The 19325-nt window shown below is 42.6% G+C and overlaps 1 protein-coding gene across 1 annotated transcript in view; it reads left to right on the top strand.

Moving 5' to 3' along the window:
* The window catches only part of LOC308395572 (voltage-dependent T-type calcium channel subunit alpha-1H-like), a 60813-nt gene that overhangs the window by 32046 nt on the left and 9442 nt on the right, over nt 1–19325 (top strand). The window contains exons 12-29 of the mRNA XM_080880487.1: nt 303–488; nt 756–873; nt 1363–1518; nt 2252–2339; nt 3967–4154; nt 6190–6501; nt 7114–7214; nt 7471–7594; nt 8979–9047; nt 9226–9410; nt 9496–9622; nt 12481–12606; nt 12694–12783; nt 13233–13425; nt 18537–18688; nt 18786–18895; nt 18980–19113; nt 19200–19270. Of these exons, the coding sequence (XP_080736613.1) occupies nt 303–488; nt 756–873; nt 1363–1518; nt 2252–2339; nt 3967–4154; nt 6190–6501; nt 7114–7214; nt 7471–7594; nt 8979–9047; nt 9226–9410; nt 9496–9622; nt 12481–12606; nt 12694–12783; nt 13233–13425; nt 18537–18688; nt 18786–18895; nt 18980–19113; nt 19200–19270 (2530 nt within the window). The remainder of the gene's footprint in view (nt 1–302; nt 489–755; nt 874–1362; nt 1519–2251; nt 2340–3966; nt 4155–6189; nt 6502–7113; nt 7215–7470; nt 7595–8978; nt 9048–9225; nt 9411–9495; nt 9623–12480; nt 12607–12693; nt 12784–13232; nt 13426–18536; nt 18689–18785; nt 18896–18979; nt 19114–19199; nt 19271–19325) is intronic.

Raw genomic sequence — 19325 nt, 5'->3', positions numbered from 1 at the left:
TATGTATCCACGTTTGAAGGCCTTGCTTGTTTACCGTGCCAGTTCACGCTGCGCTGGCTTTCTTTATTGGCTGGTGAACTGTAAACAACACTGGCCCGACTTCGTTTTTTCGTTTGCCACACGTCACATCAAAAAGACTTGAGCGCTCTCTCCCTTCTGAAAAGATTCGGGAAGTTTTTCTTTCTTTCTTTTTGTTTTTGTCTTCCTGGGTGACGCTAATGCTGACAAAGGGTAACAGCTGATTCCTTAATCGCTTCAATGGAAATGCATCTCTGTGCTTTTAACCTGTGTGTGTGTTTCAGCGTGTGGGAGATCGTGGGTGAGGCCGAGGGAGGCTTGTCGGTGCTGCGCACCTTCCGCCTGCTGAGAGTTTTGAAGCTGGTCCGGTTCCTTCCTGCACTCAGGAGGCAGCTGGTGGTGCTGATGAAGACCATGGACAACGTGGCCACATTTTGCATGCTGCTGATGCTTTTTATATTCATATTCAGGTATATATTCACGAGTTACAGTGATGATTAAGCGTTTTCTCTGCTTTAATTATACTGTTATTACATTTCAAATGGCTACTGCTGGGATTCTCCTTCCTCTGTTATAAACTGATCACCACATGTGTCATCGGCTTTCATGTAGATACAGCTGTGCACGCAGGCAGTATTACCGCATCTTGTTGTTGCACATATTAAATTACTGCTTGATAAAAACATTACCTTACTGTTGTGTGTGTGTGTGTGTGTGTGTGTGTGTGTGTATTGCAGTATCTTGGGGATGCATCTGTTCGGCTGTAAATTTGGTTTGCGACAAGACAGCGGAGACACTTTACCAGACAGAAAAAACTTTGACTCCCTGCTCTGGGCGACTGTCACTGTCTTTCAGGTTAGACAAACATCCTCACATGCACCCTCGCTCAGGGACACACACGCGCAGAGCACACGAAGACACCGACGGTATTTGATTTGGAGGAATTTCCCCATCAATTACGCGCCACTTTTAGGAGTGAGATTCAAACAACAGCTGCTGCAGTCACGAGCGCTCGCCCGTGATTTCATTTGCTCCGATTTGGGAGCGCGCGCGCTCGGTTTTTCAGAAAAGTATAAAAAAACTGTCCCAGTGGGCAGGTAAGATGTTCCTCACGAGCAGAGGAGGAAGAGCAATAATGAAGCACTCACTCGGCGGGAGTTCATTTAACACTGATGAGCGTCATTACTGTTCAACTGACGACAAGATAATAAAGGAAGAAACTCACATTATCTATTCTTGGAACACCTGCTAGCAACGTAGCGCGTCGCCTTTTGGCTCCTTGTGTGTTTGACGGCCTGTTTTTCTAACCCCCTGACGTCTCTCCGCATCTTATCTAATCTGCAGATCCTCACCCAGGAGGACTGGAACGCGGTGCTCTATAACGGGATGGCCTCCACAACGCCGTTGGCTGCCCTCTATTTTGTCGCCCTCATGACCTTTGGCAACTACGTCCTCTTCAACTTGCTCGTCGCCATTTTGGTCGAGGGCTTTCAAGCTGAAGTAAGGGCAAAGATGCCGTTTCATTTGAGCTACTTAGACAACGAGGCAGAGCGAATGAGACTAATTGAGCTCTGTTGTGTTGATGATACCAAAGCTGCCTACAAGAGAATAATCTCCTCCATCCTGCCTGTGTGGTTTCTCCTTTCTCTCTCTCTCGCTCGCTGTCTCTTTATCATCACACTTTTCCTCTGTTGCTTTTTGCCTATCCTCCGTTCTCTCTTCCTCCATCTTTCTCTCTCACTGCAACACACACACATACACACACAAAATACTCTCCAGGGTAGGGATGTGTTTGATATCGCCTGCCATTCACAGCTGGTGAGCTTTTGTTGTTTAGTTTTCATCTTTTATCTCCGGCATCAGAGAGCGCTTGCTCTTTCTCTCACTATTGCGTGCGCACACACACACACACACACACACACACACACACACACACACACACACACAGATACCCTTTGCCAAAGCCGCCTGCCTCCATCTTTCTGGCGTGAATTTTAATTAAATTCAGTAAAGCTTTATTGGCGTGACTACAGGAGATCGCTGCCAAAGCCATCCACATAACTCAACTAGAGAACGCTGGAGATTCCCTCTGCCCATCTGCCTAGTTTTCCTCTTAGTCTTTCCCGCTCGACCGAGATGTGCTTTTCACTTTTACAACACTGAGGAAGGGAAGGTGGTGATGGTGATGATTATGATGACTCTGGTGTATATTTGCGTCTGTCTGTGTTTTCAGGGAGATGCTAACAGATCTGAGGCCGATGATGAGAGACACTCGATGTGTTACGAGGACGAGGAGAAACTCAGAGAGCTGTACGCTGCAGGTACAAACTCGCAGATCAGCCGGGCATGGAAGTGGAAGTTCACATGGAGTCGCCTTAAAATAGCCTTTTGGTGTATTCTGACCTGAATTCTTGGAGGTTCTTTCATCCTGTGAACATTTTAAAGGCTTTCCATAATTCTGCAAAATATTCTCTTGTTTTTAATCCCAGAAAGATTGAAAGATCTTTATCTGGATGCAGCGTTTTCAGTGGGAGAAAAGTTTAATCTCTCGATCAACTGACGTCTTCAGTCTCGGCTGACTGCAGGTTTCCCCGACCTTATAAACAGCTGCGTAACGACTGAAACTCATGCCACCGACTAACAAAAAAGCCACAAGCTCAGTTTGTCTGATTTGGTTCAGTCAGCCGGCCGTTGGTTTATAATGGTGGGAAAGCTGCAGATGATGTCACCTTAATGAGAACACTGAGTCCAGATGAACAGAATCAACTTTTGGGGATTTCCTTACCTGGATTATTGAAGCAGGCATCAAGACATTACTCTTACTTTCACTCTGAGGGCTCATTAAAAGGGCAAAACCGCATAAACCTCACTGACATTACACATAGGCCATTATTTACTCACTCTGATGCTGTCTTTTTTTTAATATTAATTCAAAAATTCAACCTACATTACCTCAAATTAGGCGTAAGATGAATCTGAAGGAGGTTTGGGCTTTTTAAGTAGAGGCTAATTTTGTTTAAATTGCATTTGTGAGCTTCTTGAGGGCAGCTCATCTGTATTTGCTCAAGAACAACACGGGAGTGAAAAATGGACACGAAACACATTGCGAACATTTAGTAACACAAATGTGCACTATCTAGATTTTTTTAAAATAATGCAGCACATTTTTACAGCTAATCCAATTATTACAGACTCCACGTTTAGAATATTTATGTGTGTCAACGTTTATATTGAACTTGCTTTACTCTTTACTCTCAGGGACAAATACTGATAACCTGTTTTATTTATGAATGTGTTTTTCTTCTCGTTGTCCTCTTTGACAGTGAGTAATAAACAATATTAGTACCCAATTTTTAAACGTTTTTAGCTTGATTCTCTAAATCATAAACTTTAAGTTGCGGATTATCAAATTCCCTGATGAAAAATTACTGACTGAAGTCTTAAACGTCTTCTTTCTAATGTCGAGCAGGAGCAGCGAAGTCAAATTTCACTGATATCTACTGATATCTAAAAAAATGCCCGTATTGCTCAGCTGAGACTTTCCACATGGGTTTATGGGCCCACTCAGTAGTTTCTAAAGTCTTATTTAGTCACTAATTGTTGTCATAATCAAAGTAAAACACACACAAAAGGAGGATTTAATTTAGGTTGGTCTGATTTTGCCAGACCATGTGATCCAGAAGTCAGTTGCACAACTTTTAGTGCAGTCAGTTTGTCAGCTCCACAACTCATGCATAAGATCCACCTTAAAAACCTGAACATCCACAGAGCTTTACCAGCCAGTGATCGTGACATATACAGCCTATATGCAGCGGATACAGCCATGGTCAGTGCAGCCCTGATCCAAACGAAACCATGAAAATATTGCAAATCCCAAAATATAATAAATGAGAATCATTCTTTGACATCAAATATTCTGTGTGTGTGTGTGTGTGTGTGTGTGTGCAGAGCTGAAGATTCAGGCCATGATGCTGAGTCCCAATGGTCTCCTGAACCCAAAAGCCTCCATGCCTCCCCCTCCTCCTCCACCGCTGCCAGTCATCACGCACACTGCAGCTACGCCCACCATAAACTCCAACCAGTCACGCCGGGCCAGTGGTGCATCCATGGAAAACAGCCTTGAGCAAAGGTCACCGGTGAGCCTTGGGCACATGCTTTTATGTGGAGATATATATATTTATATAAAACCACGTTAAATATTTATTATAAATGTGAGTTAGAGAAACAGTTAATCAAAAGATGTTTGTTATGCAAAGGATATAAATCAAAGCTGAGCTGAAGCAATTTCTAAATGTTGAAGTCATAGAATGATAACACAGAGCTTCATTAAAGCTACCTTGCAGAGGTTCATTTGTTTACTTTGTTTCCCAACAAACCCATTATGTGTCTTCTCAAGACACGACAAATTACTTGAGTGCATTTCTATCCTCATAAAACATTCACAAAGCCAAATATTTCAGCATTGTTTGGGCTGGCAGTCTTTTTGTTAGCAGGCCTTCTGCTGGCACTTTAGTATCACCAACTGTTGACGGGTTGAGTCATGTAGCCCTCCTTCTATGCACGGCTAAGCTTAATGCTTGAGCTCAACGTCAGGTTCGTTTCACGTTGCTTTTAGGAGATTTGATGCTAACGACTCAGAAGATGTTTCAGACTGAAGTGAGGTGGCTGAAAATTTTAGCCTATCTTGATTAAAACATGTCCTCCAAGGGTGGATTCAGACTGGTCACGGTTGCCTTGCATTGTGCCGGAGCTTGATCGCTCCCCAGCTGGTCTGCCCTTAATGAGCCAGGTCCACTTCAGTCTGTCCCGACTCCTTTCTCGTGCTCTCTCCCGTTTTTCAGACACGCACTCTTAAAAAGCGTTCTTGCAGAGCACAAGGGGTTCATGATTTTATGCAGTTTGTGGCTTAACTGGGCCAGTTCTTATGCCCTGTAGATTTGTTATTAAAGCAGGGATTTTGACAGAGGCAGCTGCTATTGAGCAAGTGGCGCAGTTCTGTGCTTGGATGGTCATCACACTACATGCGTACCATCACTGAATTCAACTGAAGCTCAGCTGTGACCACCTATTCGAGCCAGACAGGGCACAGTTCACTTAACTGCGAATGGCGCGCACTAGTAATCGCACTAGTGAAATGAGCTGGACTTTGGGGTCAGATGTGTTGGGGAACAGATGGCCTACGGTGAACACACCCTTAGTTAAAAAATGCAGGAGGAGAGCAGCAGCATGACCAGAAATAGAACAAAGCAGGCAACGTCAGTGGTGACAGATATGACAATGGTTATGTGAGACACGGATGGAAAGGACAAATTGGTCTGGAGGCGGGTTTCAAAGTGGCTTGCAGATACAGCAGTAACTGTGGACAGGCTAAAGGACAGGTTGTAAAGAAAAGTGTATTGATGGACCATTGAGCGAATTCAGTTCAATTGAGTTCAGTTTTATTTACAACCTTAAAACCACTATTAGCAAGAACATGGCAATAGTCGCAAAGAAAAACTCCCCCAGCATTCTGCAGCATAACTGAGGGTTTGTTCAGGGTTAGCTGATCCAACCCTAACTATATGCTTTATTAAAAAGCAAAGTTTTAAGCTGAATCTTAAAAGTAGAGGGGGTGTCCTTCTCCCGAATCTAAACTGGGAGCTGGTTCCATTGAAGAGGGGCCTGAAGGCTGAAGGCTCTGCCTCCCATTCTACGTGTATATATCCTAGGAACCACAAGTAAACCAGCAGTCTGAAAGTGAAGTACTCTATTGGGGTGACATGGTACTATAAAGTCTTTAAGATAAGATAAGGCTAGGTTATTCAAGTCCTTGTATGTTCCACTGGCAAATGGTTACAGGTGGTTGCTCGCTGTGGCTAGCTTCTGCACTGAAACCTCTTAAAATGTTATCAGATATCATCCTGTTGATTTACCTTGTTTCTCAGTAAGTTTAATAACTGTGCTGGGCCAAACAGACTTATCATTAGCGCAAATCCTGGTCATTTCCATGTAGAGGTTGATAAGGAGCACAAGATACAAACAAAATAGGAGCCCACTCATGAAAACATCACCCCGCTGCACTGCTAATGGCCAAAAACTCTACAGGGCAGCTTTAATCTGTGAAGAATGAAATCCTTATTTGCACTTGAAAGATAAGGCAGAAATCCAACAAGGCACTGGTTTTGTTCTAAGTTGTCTTCACAGTCCCTGTGGGACAGCGGGCCAGAGAGCCGTCGCTCCAGCTGGATCAGCATCGGCCGAGCCCCCAGCCTCCACAGGAAGAGCCAGTCTGGAGAAATGGAGTCCCTGCTGTCCGACACATACTCAAGCTCCAAAGCCAGCAGCAGGGAGCAGTCTCTGGACCAGTCAGAGTACCTGCAGGTGCCAATGCTCCTCTCCCCAGACTGTAACGGCACCACCTTCCACCTGCCAGACCACTGCTACGACGATGCTCCCCTGACATCGCATAACCACACCGATCAAGAGGAAGAGGAGATTGAAGAGGTTAATGCCTATTTGTTTCATGAATTTGTCTCAGCAAATGGAAAACCATATAATATATATGTAAATGTAGACTCGGGCAGTTTTAATTGGCGTGTGTTCCAATCAGAGGGAGCAGGCATTTTGATGGCGTCCCATTTCTGTTATTCCTAGATAAAACAAGTTCATAAAAGAGCTTGTTTTGGGCATGTTCAGAAGTTCAAAAGCTGCTGCTAATTATCCCGCAAAGGCATAAATTCCAACCTGGCTGACCTTAAGACACTTTTGTTTCTTAGAAAAATTTAATTAGCTGAATTTAAATTAGATCCGGGTGGAAGAATGACTCGGAATATTGTTTGAAAAAATAGCTGTGTTGGAATTTTTTGTGCATGCACACGAGGTCGCTGCAAAAAAAAAAAAAAAAGAAAGAAAGAAAAAACCTTGGATAGAAATGAAAATGACTTCATTCTGCGGTATCATGGGTGTATAAGATGATGAGCAATACTGATTTTCTGATTTTCTCCCACAAAACGCTACGTCCAGATGAACAGAATCAACTTTTGGAGCAATGCTGATTGTTGTAACGTAACGAGTGTACGCTGCGATGTCATTCGTCTGTTTGTGTGTTCATTCCAGAGTTTATGTAAGAGGCTGAAGAAGATACTGGAGCCATATGAGCCTCAGTGGTGCCTGGAGCATGAAGAATGGTCCCTCTATCTGTTCGCTCCACACAACCAGTAAAGATACACACAAACACACGTTTATGCACAGCCCCTGATATTCTCCAGGGTGGCCTAGGTGGCCTTAACTGCACGCATGTGTAAAAATTCACAGCTAAAGTGTGAAGGTGACAGCTAAAGCTTGGTTGTACAACTTGTACTTTTATCAATTAAACCTGGCAGAAATGGAAGTGATGCAGGTGATGTGTTGAATAGAAAATAAACACTGGGGTTGTTGCCGATCCTTTTCTCTTCTCACACCGTCTCTCTGCAGGTTCAGGTTGTGGTGTCAGAGGGTCATAGGTCACAAGATGTTTGATCACATCGTCCTGCTTTTCATCTTCCTTAATTGCATCACCATCGCCCTGGAGCGACCTGACATACAGCCACACAGCATGGTACCTCATACACACACACACACACACACACACGGTTACTACACTTGTAAGGAGAAGTATTGACATAAGCACCATCATAACGACATTCCAGACCCTGACCTTTAACCTTTAACCCGGACTTAATGGATGTAATTTTACACTGAAACTCTGTTTCTTGTCTTCCTTGGTTGGTTTAACTGGATATTATTGATATAATTTCCATCTTCATTGTGCTTTTTATTTGATGATTTGACAGATTTGAACTCATTATGCATTAGTCTAAGTGCTTAGATTAAGTCTGAACGTAACAGCTACAATACTGTGCAAAAGTCTTGAGCCACCCCAAAAGTCTTTAGATTTTGCTTCATATGATCCAGACTTTCATTTTTAAAGTAGTCTTGAGCAATGACTGAACCACTGACCTAACTCAAGGGCTGAACCAGTGTTGTGTTTAGAGATAACAGACAACACAGCAAAGAAGCAACTTTGAATTTTATCTTTAAGCACTTTGTCATTAACAGCCTGTTGCTTCCATTACTTTAGTTGAACCTATAAAACTGCTAAAGATACCACAATTTGGCAGTTGTCGAAATATTATTTGTGCACCAGTAAGGAGATTCCCAAATAGTTATGAGCTAAAAGAATAGAAGTGGAAACACCATAAGATTTTGATCCATGCAATACCATCTGGAAAGCATCTGATTGGCAGTAGTTGGATTTTCCATTATCACAATGACCCCAAACACACTGCTAATGCAGTAAAAGCATACCTGGATAGAAAAACGCACAGCGAATTGGCCTCCCCAGAGCACGGACCTCGATATTATCCAAGCAGTGCGGGATCATCTTGACAGAAAAGGGAACAAAAGGCAGAAACATCCAAAGAAGAGTTTTAAGTGTCCTTTAAGAAGCCTGGAGAACTGTTCCTGAAGCCAAACTCTGTTTCAACTTATATACTGCGTTTCTATTTATGTTTGCACATGTTTCAATAAATCGCCACTTCTATTTCTCAGCTTCCTAGAAAAAGTGGCAGATCAGGACTTTCGCGCAGCACTGTAATCTAAACCTTAAACAGCTCAAGACATGACTCACGGCTCACAAATACAGAAGCAGCATACGTCTTTTGCATGACCACGCACACAAAGAGGGGCTGTTTACTACAAGAGCTCATGTGCTTGTAGCTGATGTAAGAGTCTCTATAACAACACGTGTTGTTCCCAGTATGCTTTTATTATGTTTCTACAGCGATTGCTGTGCATTTTTTTTTCTCAGCTCGTTATGCAACACTTTGTGCTCCAGAATCAAAGCTAAGGCTACAAAGCCTTTAAATTGACGAATGCGCTTCCTGCTGTTAATCTGTGCATGCTCTCACGCCTGTGTGTGTGTGTCTGTGTGTGTGCAACAGGAGCGGATGTTTCTCAGTGTGTCCAATTACATCTTCACTGTGATCTTCGTGGGCGAAATGATGATCAAGGTAACCATAACAGTGAACATTTTCTGAATAAGCACTCCACTCCAAAGTCATTTTCTTGATTCTAAAGAGGCAATTTTCGTTGCTGGTGGGGATCAGAATGGCTTTCATTCTCATTTTACACCTTAGCTTATTTAATTATTTCAGTAATTTTGTTGGATCTGTGCGCGTCTGCATGCAGGTGGTAGCTATGGGCCTGTACTTTGGAGAGGGCGTGTACCTGCAGAGCAGCTGGAATGTCTTGGATGGGCTCCTGGTGTTTGTGTCACTTGTGGACATCCTGGTGTCCATCGCTTCAGCAGGTGGTAATCGGATCTTAGGCATCCTCCGGGTCCTTCGCCTGCTCCGCACACTTCGACCACTCAGGTACAAATCAAGGAGATTATCATCTGTGTTTACTCTGCTGATATTATATTAAGGACTGTCTAACCTGTGTGTGTGCTTGCTGCAGGGTGATAAGTCGTGCTCCAGGTCTGAAACTGGTGGTTGAAACTCTGATCACATCTCTCAGACCAATTGGGAATATTGTTTTGATCTGCTGTGCTTTTTTCATCGTGTTTGGAATTCTGGGAGTCCAGGTAAATGTTCATGCCGACCGTTCCCCGTTCGTCCTCTGTCAGTTAAAGATAAGCTCCATCATTTTTCCCCCGAGACAGCAAAATACAAAACACGTCAAACTCATTTTCACTCGATTTGATATGACCGAACATTAAAAGCTCGTTGTGTTTTCTGCTGCAAGAAGACACAGATCACTGTGGCTTAAAGTAAATGAGCTCAGAGAAAGCTTCAGGTAATAAAAAGTGAAGAGAAAAATTGGGAGGAAATGCAAATGAGCTGCTGATTATGCACCAGTCCCTGGAAGTAATTAAAAAAACAACAACAATGGTTCAACAGGGGGAATGTGCTGAGAATGTGGTTTTTAAATCGGATTTTCACCTGGATTTTAATATTACTAATCAAATTCATAAATACAGCTTATTATTTATTAAAATAGCTTAATATTCAGAATGAGCTAATAAACTATAAATAACACACTTTGCTTGATATAAAGGATCAAAAATAATATCACGTTGCTTTGGTTTCAGACCTCAGGGTTAGGACTGTTAATAAGCTCTGAAGCCAAATAACAGGGTACAGTATAAGAAAGAAAAAAATGTAAGCGCAAATAAAGTTTAATTTGTTACTACTTTTAAATAGTAGCTTGATTCCTCCTACCTTAGAAAACCAGCTTGGATCAGCGTCCCTCAAGTGACATATTGGTGTTTCTAATGTAAAGGACAGTGAAAGTCTGAAAGGGGAGGTGTTTTTTTTTTTTTGCTTGCAGTTTGTTTAGGTTTGGACACAAAAGAATTACTGATCAGCATTTCACCTTTTTTTACAGTCTGAAACATGAATTAACACTTAATTTTCACCTTTATCTGCAAGCTAGGTCGTAGCCACTGTGATGTCAAGCTAAATGCTAAAGTATTTGGACTTTAGCATTTAGCATTCAGGCTGCTGCCATGTTTTTTTGGGGGGTGGGGGGTTGGTTTCACAATTGAACATATCATAATGAGGTGTGGGGGGCTCCAGGTATCAACTAGTGCTAGCAAGCTTTGTTCAAAGCTGCGTATACAAACTGCTAATGAATGCTAAGCTAACAGACTAATAAAACCCTCAAAGTTCACTTTCCAAAACTGAAGCACAAACTTCTTGGACAATGTGTGCTATACAGGGAGACATTTTATTTGTCAGATATTTCCATTAAAATGCTCCAGGAGACACCAACACCGCAAACACAGTGGAGAGGTTCAGTTCAGTGACTCCAATTAGTGGCGCTGAGGCCTGGCAGCGATGATTGGCTACGCCTGCCTGTGTTGGGACACCTGTCAATCAAAGTAGCCGTGCCCTTAACTCAATTATCCAGGTGGTTGACTTATAAACTTAGAGTTGTTATGAAGGGAGAAACTATCAGAGAAACAGAGGCCAAAAATTGCTTTTTGTACCAGATTGTAATTATATACTTTTCTTCTGCTGTAAAGGGGTGTCAAACATAAGGCCTGTGGGCCAGAATTGGCCTAGCAAAGACTCCAATCTGGCCCCAATGGACGGCTTTGGAAAATGTGAGGGAGGTCATAAATTTTGAATTTTTAGCTGTATTTTTTAGTTTTACACCATTGGCTACTGATGTAGACCTCCACCATGGCCATTCATGCTACACCAAAGTAAATAAGTAATATATAAACAATTAAATTGCAGAAAAGTTCCTGTTTTTTCTTTATGTACTATACAAATTTTATTTTTCTTATAATGGGTCCACAGTAAAAAAAAAAAAAAGGGCATTAACATAAACTTTCTGCTTTATAATGTCAGGGCAGTCTGGTCTAAGAGTTACCAAAACTTTGTAATGAATTTTACACATTTATTTCTTACACTTTAAGCCCAAAATTTTCTTTCATTTACTAGAGCCTACTAGAGATGTGCTGTTGAAATTGCCTATTTTGAGCTTATTTTTCTTATGCAACGATATCTCAGGGATTAAATGTGAGGTAAAACATCTTTGCACTAATAGGAGTCAGGCTCAAGTGCACATTTAAAACAGGCTGGATAGTCTCCGGACACATTTACTTCTTCACGCGTTGAAGTCCTTCAGAAATACTTTATTATTTATTTTTTTTTGTGTCCCGTTTGGATCTTTAGCCATCAGAATTGTTGTCTTAAGGCCAAGAAAGATGCCAAGCGGATTTATTTTACCAAGTGGATCATCATGGCCTTGCCATATTGGTCCATTTGATTGACCTTTATTATAATTATGAATTTATTTTATTTTCAGGTGCTACAAACGGGACAGACATGACTGGGGGATAGGACAGGGAGAAAGAATGAAAGAAAGAGAGGGAGAGAAAGAAAACCAAAGGGGAGAAGAGATGGTGAGAAGGGGGGGAAGAAAGAAAAAACAAACAAAACACCTGGATCACCTGTATGGAGAAAAAAAACAGAAGAAATACTTTAAAACAAAAGAATCTATTAATGAAACTTCCTTTAAGGTTTAAAGGCTCTCACCACATTTTAAAATGTCAAAGTCAGGAAATGAATGTACAGTACCATTTTTAAAAACTCCACTCAAAGCCAGTCAGTTCATTTTCATGGCTTATGTTTCTCTTTTTGCAAATACAAATATTCAGATTTAATCCTTGCAAGGATATAATACCTAATGAACGCTGAAGCTAATTAACACGTAGGCTTATATTTGACGAAAAGCACGCTATCAGTGGGTTATCTTCTAATGAGAACACCCATGCTGGAGTGATTCTGCACAGGGGTCTGCAGGCTCTTGCAGACTGTTTACTGTACAGCAATATAACAGCCTCTGCTCTGTTGTGTGAAGGTTTGTTTACACTGCCTTGAGGTTACAGTCTTCTCTCATGTTTTTTTCTCTGTGCTCACACTTGCGCAGCTGTTTAAAGGGAAATTCTTCTACTGCGACGGGATCAATGTAAGTAACATCACCAATAAAACTGAGTGTCTGCAGGCTGGTTACCGCTGGCTGCGGCGGAAATACAACTTCGACAATCTGGGACAGGTTTGTCACACTCTTGGACAGACATCTGCTCTTACAGGCTGGTAATCGTAGCAGCAAAGCTGAATTATGTGCGTATCATCCCGCCAGGCGCTGATGTCGCTCTTTGTGCTGTCGTGTAAGGACGGCTGGGTCAGCATCATGTACGACGGCCTGGATGCCATGGGTGTGGACCAGCAGGTGAGGAGAGGCAGTCTCGCACACAGCGGGGGGGAGAGCGGGTGTGTGAGGGATTAAAAAGTGAAAATCAGGGAGATGAACGACTCATTCAGCGAGTGAATATTTCCCTGTGATTTCCTTCTTTTTTGTGTCGTTCTTAGGAACACTTGATCTTGTTTGTTTGAGTGTGAAAGGGGAAATATCTCGGGAGTGAGGTGTAGCTGTGCAAAGAAAAGAAAAAAAAGGCAGATGGATGAATAGATGTGAGCTGACAGAGCTGGCAGTTTTAGTGCTGACTCAGTACTTACATTGTCTTTTTGTTTGTGCTCTCTCCTTTTCTTCCTCTCCACCCCTCCTCACCTTCTTTCATCACTCTTTCTGTTCTTGTTTTTTTTTTTTTTACCTTTTGTGTCTCTGTGCTACCTCCTGTCCTTTCTTCTTCGCTTTTTTCTCTCTGTTTCTCTCTGCAGCCAGTGAGAAACCACAATCCTTGGATGCTGCTGTTTTTCATCTCATTCCTGCTCATTGTCAGCTTCTTTGTGCTCAACATGTTTGTGGGCGTGGTGGTGGAAAACTTTCACAAGTGTCGCCAGCAGCAGGAGGAGGAAGAGGCGCGGCTGAGGGAGGAGAAACGACAGAAGCGACTGGAGAAGAGGAGGAGAAGTGAGGAAGTGTTTCGGGAAAGTGGGTGGAGGGACATCAGAGTAAAGTACTGTGCAAAAGTCTTGAGTCACCTCTCATTGCTTCATATTTGGCTAGAAAAATGGGAAATGGGTGCAGCCATTTATTGAAATGTGGAGATATAAATGGAAATACAGTATAGAAGACAAAAACAGAATTTGTACAATTCTGACAACCCTGAATGCCAATATTTGGTATTGACTTTATTCTTCAACACTGTCTGAGCTCTCATAGACAAGTGTTATTGTAATTTATTTAAGTGGTCTCCAGGAATAGTTCTCCAGGCTTCTTGAAGGACTTTCAAAGCTGTTCTTTGGATGTTTCTGCCTGTTGTTCTGTTCTCTGTCAGGATGATCCCACAGTGCTTCAGTAATGTTGAGGCCAATCCATGACTGATAATGTTCTTTCTTTGCCTTCCACTTGTTCTGTTTCCTTAAATGTTGTGAGGACTACAGAGAAAACTGCATAGCATGGCAAGATAAACCACATTTAAGGCTAATAGGTCTTTGGGAATCACCTTGTTGGTGCAAAAATACTATTTTATGCTGTCAAACCTTTTAATAATACCTAATTTTTTGTGTTTTTGCTAAAAGCCTTTACGAAATTCTGCATGAAATTCTCAGTTTTTTGGACGCTAGCTTGTCACGTAACATATATATATAGACTGAAATCACTGTGATTTTGTGAAAAATATGTCAACCTATGACCAGCTGGTCCTGATGTTTCCAAACAAGAAAAGGAAAAAACTGAGATTCTGGGTTCCTGCAACTCTCACGAGAAGGCAGCAGGAGGAAGAATTTCATGTTTTGACCCAGGAGTTGAAATTCTATCGCGTCTGCTTCTGTGCATATTTCAGGATGTCAGTGGGACTGTTGAAACTTTTACTGGCAGACTTGGCATTTATTGTGGTCAATGTGAATGGCTTTATTAAGAATAGGTGAGTCCGAAAAATAGTTTTAAATCACAAAATATTTGCACAAATTTTACACGTCCGGTGTGTAAAGGCCTTAAAGATACAATTTGAAATGGGCTCTAAGTTGTCTGCTATGTGTAGACGCAACATTGGTTCATCCCTTGAGCTGGATGTCCGTTTATGCTTGAATGATTCACACGTCAGTGTTCAGCGGCTTAACAAATGAAAATGGTCAGGTACAAGGACTGGACTGAAAATGGGTGAAAAAGCAGCCAATGTCCAAAGAAAAAACTTTGAAAGACCTTCACAAAGCCGGGAGAACTGTTACTCAGGACCACTTTAAAAAATAGCAGGAGGGCCGGCTCAAAATCTGCACAGTGCTTTAAGTGGACATCCAAACGTTACACCTGTAACTGCTTAACATGTGATTCCTAAACCACCTGAAAAAAACCATGCAGTCGTGATTCAAGAAAGGGGACACACACGTTGCTTTCACTTCACTTTCTTTAAGAGGTATTGTAAAGATCTTGAACCACTGGTGGCTTCACCCTACCCAGAAGTCTTTAGAGTCTCCCCTGATAGTTGCACCATTTTCCATTCTGCCTGCTAGAGTTGCCTCCTCCTCTGCTCTTTACTCCCTTGGCCATGAAAATGATCCCATCACCATATACCATCCTAAATCTAGTAAAATGTCTTTTTTTGGTCTATCGCAGGCCTAACACAGAGAGACAGACAACCATTTGCATTCACATTTGCGGGCAATTTAGAATCACAAATTGTGGGAGGAGTACCTGGAGAAAACCCACGCAGACACAGAGAGAGCATGCAACTCCACACAGGAAGGTCGGGTGATGGAGCTGAACTCAGGGCCTTCTTGCTGTGAGGCAGTAGTGCTAATCACTGTGCAACCATCCTGCTCCCTCTCTTCCAAAAAACAGAAGCAGAACATGAGTGCACTATTTCCTCCCATAGGGGCTAAATAATCATCGATACTCATTATTCCATATGGGCTGATAATTACACAACATAGGATCACTACAGGATGTCAGCTGCAGGTCGATAGTCGATGTTCAGCGGCACATATAGATCAATCAGGGTTCTTTTGCTATTTATTACAGTTAATCATTGGGTCCTGGGCTCTCTCCATCTGATCGCATCTGTCTTTGTGACCTCATCTCTCTATGCTGCTGTTCCTCTTTTAAGTTCTCTTTCACTCCCTCTCACTGTGGAACAGTTTCAGTGGCCAAATCGACTGCAAATGCAAATGCAGATGATTCATAAATACGCTTCAGGGGAAACTGATTATGGCTGGAAGATGTATCAGTTGATTTCTACAAAGGGAAAAGTAAGGTCATCCCGCTTCCTTTCTGCGCTCGGCCCATGTTCCGCACTAAGATCACAGTGAGTTCCGGTTAACACGGCTTTAATCACACATGGAGGTGTAAGGTAAGGCTTTCACACAGTGTGCCTTGCGAAAGAAATGCTCTAGCTTAACAGTCCTCTCCTTCATCCTCCGAGCTCGTAGATGAGGCAGTGGCTTTCTCATGTCCTGACTCATCTGCTGCTACAGCAACGGGAGATAACTCTTCCTGCATCTCCTCTGGCCTCGCCTGCGCCCGTTAGCTTCCATCTCCTTTTCCTTTGAAAAATGTTCATACATCCCTAGCCTAGCGACCAGCAGATGCCAACAAAGACAAGTCCTCATACACACACACACACACACACACACACACACACACACACACACACACACACACACACACACACACAAAGAGAGAGAACAGAGAACAACCCAAAAAGAGTTGAACATTTTTCATGTGCTCGATGAGCAATATCCATTATTTTCCAGCTTTAAGGCACGATTATGTTTTCTTTTGGAGGAACTATTCATAAAGCATTCTGGGCCCAGGTCTGCCGACGCCTGTACACGAGCACATTATTCCCAGTGTCCGGAACGATCAGCTTCCATTCGAACTGGTGCGTCAGAGTGCGCTAAAAGTAGGACATGTCATTTGTGGTTTATGAGTGTCTCTTTTCTCTGCTCTACTATCTCATCAGGTCTGTCGGTGTTAGAGCATTTTATTTCTCAGCATTAAATTTCATAAAAGCCAGCATGTGTTGACGAGTAACCTTGACTTATTATGTAGCGATTTCCGCATTCTTTTCTTTTCCTCACTTTTCAAAGCAAATCTAGTTTTAGTTTGTTTATGTCACTTCTCCTTTGGAGTCTGAAGCAGAAGAAACGGGTGCAGAGGGAAAAGGTACAAAAAAAAATGATCCTGCTTTAACCTTCCTGCCTTCTTGGGACCTTTTTGTGCCACTGCTATGTGTTAAATGGCTGCCATTTCCACTGTGTTCAGTGGAATATAACCAAACTTGCCACAGGATAGTTTTTACCTGTCAATGTTAATATTCCAGTGTGAATTCCTTAAATCAGCCTAAAATGGCTGAGCAGCAGAAATCCCCACACCCATCACCCTGGGGACCATTTTCTGCCCATTGACTTCCATTATAAACGCTATTTTTCAACCCCAAATTATCATCATATGATTTTATTTTTTCTTCTTTTCTTGGATGTCAATGAAGACTCAGGGCCTTGAAGTTTTAATTTTTAAATTGCAAAAAAAATGCAAAAAAAATAATGGCAGGTCAAAATGTATGTTGGTGCCAATCTTTGGTCCATCTAAAGGCCTACTTATAATGACAATCACATATTACTTCAACTGGTTTTTTGTGGAAATATTTAGTTTCGTTTTTTGGTTTTTGGGGCTTATAACACAGGGCGCTCATGTAATAACACTGGGATTTGAAGGGTTAAAACAACGAAAATATAATTAAAACTTTACATGAATATTTCAGGGAGAAGTAGTTTTACAAGGTTGGCTAATTTAAAGTGGAATAAAATATGGATATATGGTCTTTTTATGGCGTGGCTGAGAATGGTCCCTAGGGTGATGGGTGTGAGTTTTTTAAAGGATGGCAGGAGGGTTATACAACAAGGGAAACATGCCTGCTGGAGAACTGAAAGAAAATGCTGGCGCTGATGCTGGCAGTAAACCCAGCGTCACTGCGTCAGCCAGTCAAAAGTGCTCCAACCAAACTAATGGAGCTATTTCTTTATGGAGCTTAGTACATGGACCTATTATACATTCACTGGCCAGTTTATTATGTACAGTGTGCTAGGGCCCGATTTAACAAGGCGCAGCAAGATTTTGGTCCACATTCACATGAAAGCATCACACAGAGCTCCATATTTGTTCCACCACATCCCAAAGGTGCTCTGTTGGACTGAGATCTGATGATTGTGAAGGCCTTCTGCTCCTGTAGACCATCTGCTTCAAACACATTCAGAGATGCTCTTCTGCATTCCTTTGTTCTAACAAGCAAACTTCAGCAGGTTATCTTGACCTGACTTGCCTGAGTTATTGTGATGTCACTGGCTGAGTGGATAGTTTTGTTAACGAGCAGTTAAAGAGGTGTATCAGTTGGAGCCTGCTGTTGTCTAAAATTTTATCCTGAGGCATTAAATTGTCTTAAAATTGTATCAAATATTCCCTTGTCAGGGAATGTGTCTACATAGTTCTGGTCATTTCACATAGGTGTGCACACACGCATAGTCAGCACCCCTACATACACACACATTTTCTTTCTCTTGCTAGATTTCTGTCTCTCTCTCTGTACGCTCTCTCTGCAGTGTAATCTCTAGTAGTGCTCTCCTCTTAGTCAGTTAACTGTCTGGCAGCAGACAGCGAGGGTTTCTGCTCAAAGACACCTTGAGGTGCCGTGGAGAGTGTGTGTGCATGATGGATAGGACTGAATTCCTGAGGTGGCACTTTTAGTCTGTGCACACACATGCACGCACACACCAGAGTGCCACTTGGCACACGCTTCACCAGTGACCTCATAGCCAATATCATATTTTTCTTTCAGAAGCATTTTAATGACTCTCAGTGTGTGTGTGTGTGTGTGTGTGTGTGTGTGTGTGTGTGTGTGTGTGTGTGTGTGTGTCTGTGTTTGTATCTGTGTGTGTGTGTGTGTGTGTGTGTGTGTGTGTGTGTGTGTCTGTGTTTGTATCTGTGTGTGTGTGTGTGTGTGTGTGTGTGTGTGTGTGTGTCTGTGTTTGTATCTGTGTGTGTGTGTGTGTGTGTGTGTGTGTGTGTGTGTGTGTGTGTGTGTGTAGGGGCCCTTGAGAAGCCGTATTACGCCGACTACTCTCCGTTACGTCGAAGCATCCACACCGTGTGCACCAGCCACTACCTGGATCTCTTCATAACCATCATCATCTTCACAAACCTCCTCACCATGAGCATGGAGCACTACAACCAACCTCAGGTAACCATGGCAACACCTTCCTCCACCTGTCCTAAAACCATAGTAATGAAGCACAATGCAGTGGTATTGTAGAAGTGTGTATCTGTGTGTCCTGCAGTACCTCGAGGAGATACTGAAGTACTGCAATTATGTCTTCACGCTGGTTTTCGTCATCGAGGCCATTCTGAAACTCATCGCGTTTGGTCTTCGGCGCTTTTTCAAAGAGAGGTATCCCCAGTCGCGCATGGAGACAGAGGCTCTCAAAAAGCATCCCTTCAGAAGCTAATATTGTTTTTGTCCGTGTGTGTCAAGATGGAACCAGCTGGACCTCGCCATTGTGTTGCTGTCCATCATGGGTATCACACTGGAGGAAATAGACCTGAGTGCTTCCCTGCCCATCAACCCCACAATTATACGGATAATGAGGGTCCTCAGGATAACACGAGGTAAGCACACGGGGAGACAAACACAGAAAAAAAAAAAAACACGACGGGGTGAGGCTGATAAGAGCTGACATGTTGCGATATTTCAGTGCTGAAGCTGTTAAAGATGGCGACGGGGATGAGAGCTCTGTTGGACACGGTGATGCAGGCTCTGCCTCAGGTAAGAAGCATCTATTGTGCTTGTACAGTTAAACATGTCTTTTTAAATGGCTGCC

Source organism: Rhamphochromis sp. 'chilingali' (genome assembly GCF_963969265.1).
Source record: "Rhamphochromis sp. 'chilingali' genome assembly, chromosome: 4".
Taxonomy (NCBI): domain Eukaryota; kingdom Metazoa; phylum Chordata; class Actinopteri; order Cichliformes; family Cichlidae; genus Rhamphochromis; species Rhamphochromis sp. 'chilingali'.
The sequence above is the reverse complement of the archived record's forward strand: the minus strand, read 5'-3'. Positions and strand labels throughout refer to the sequence as shown.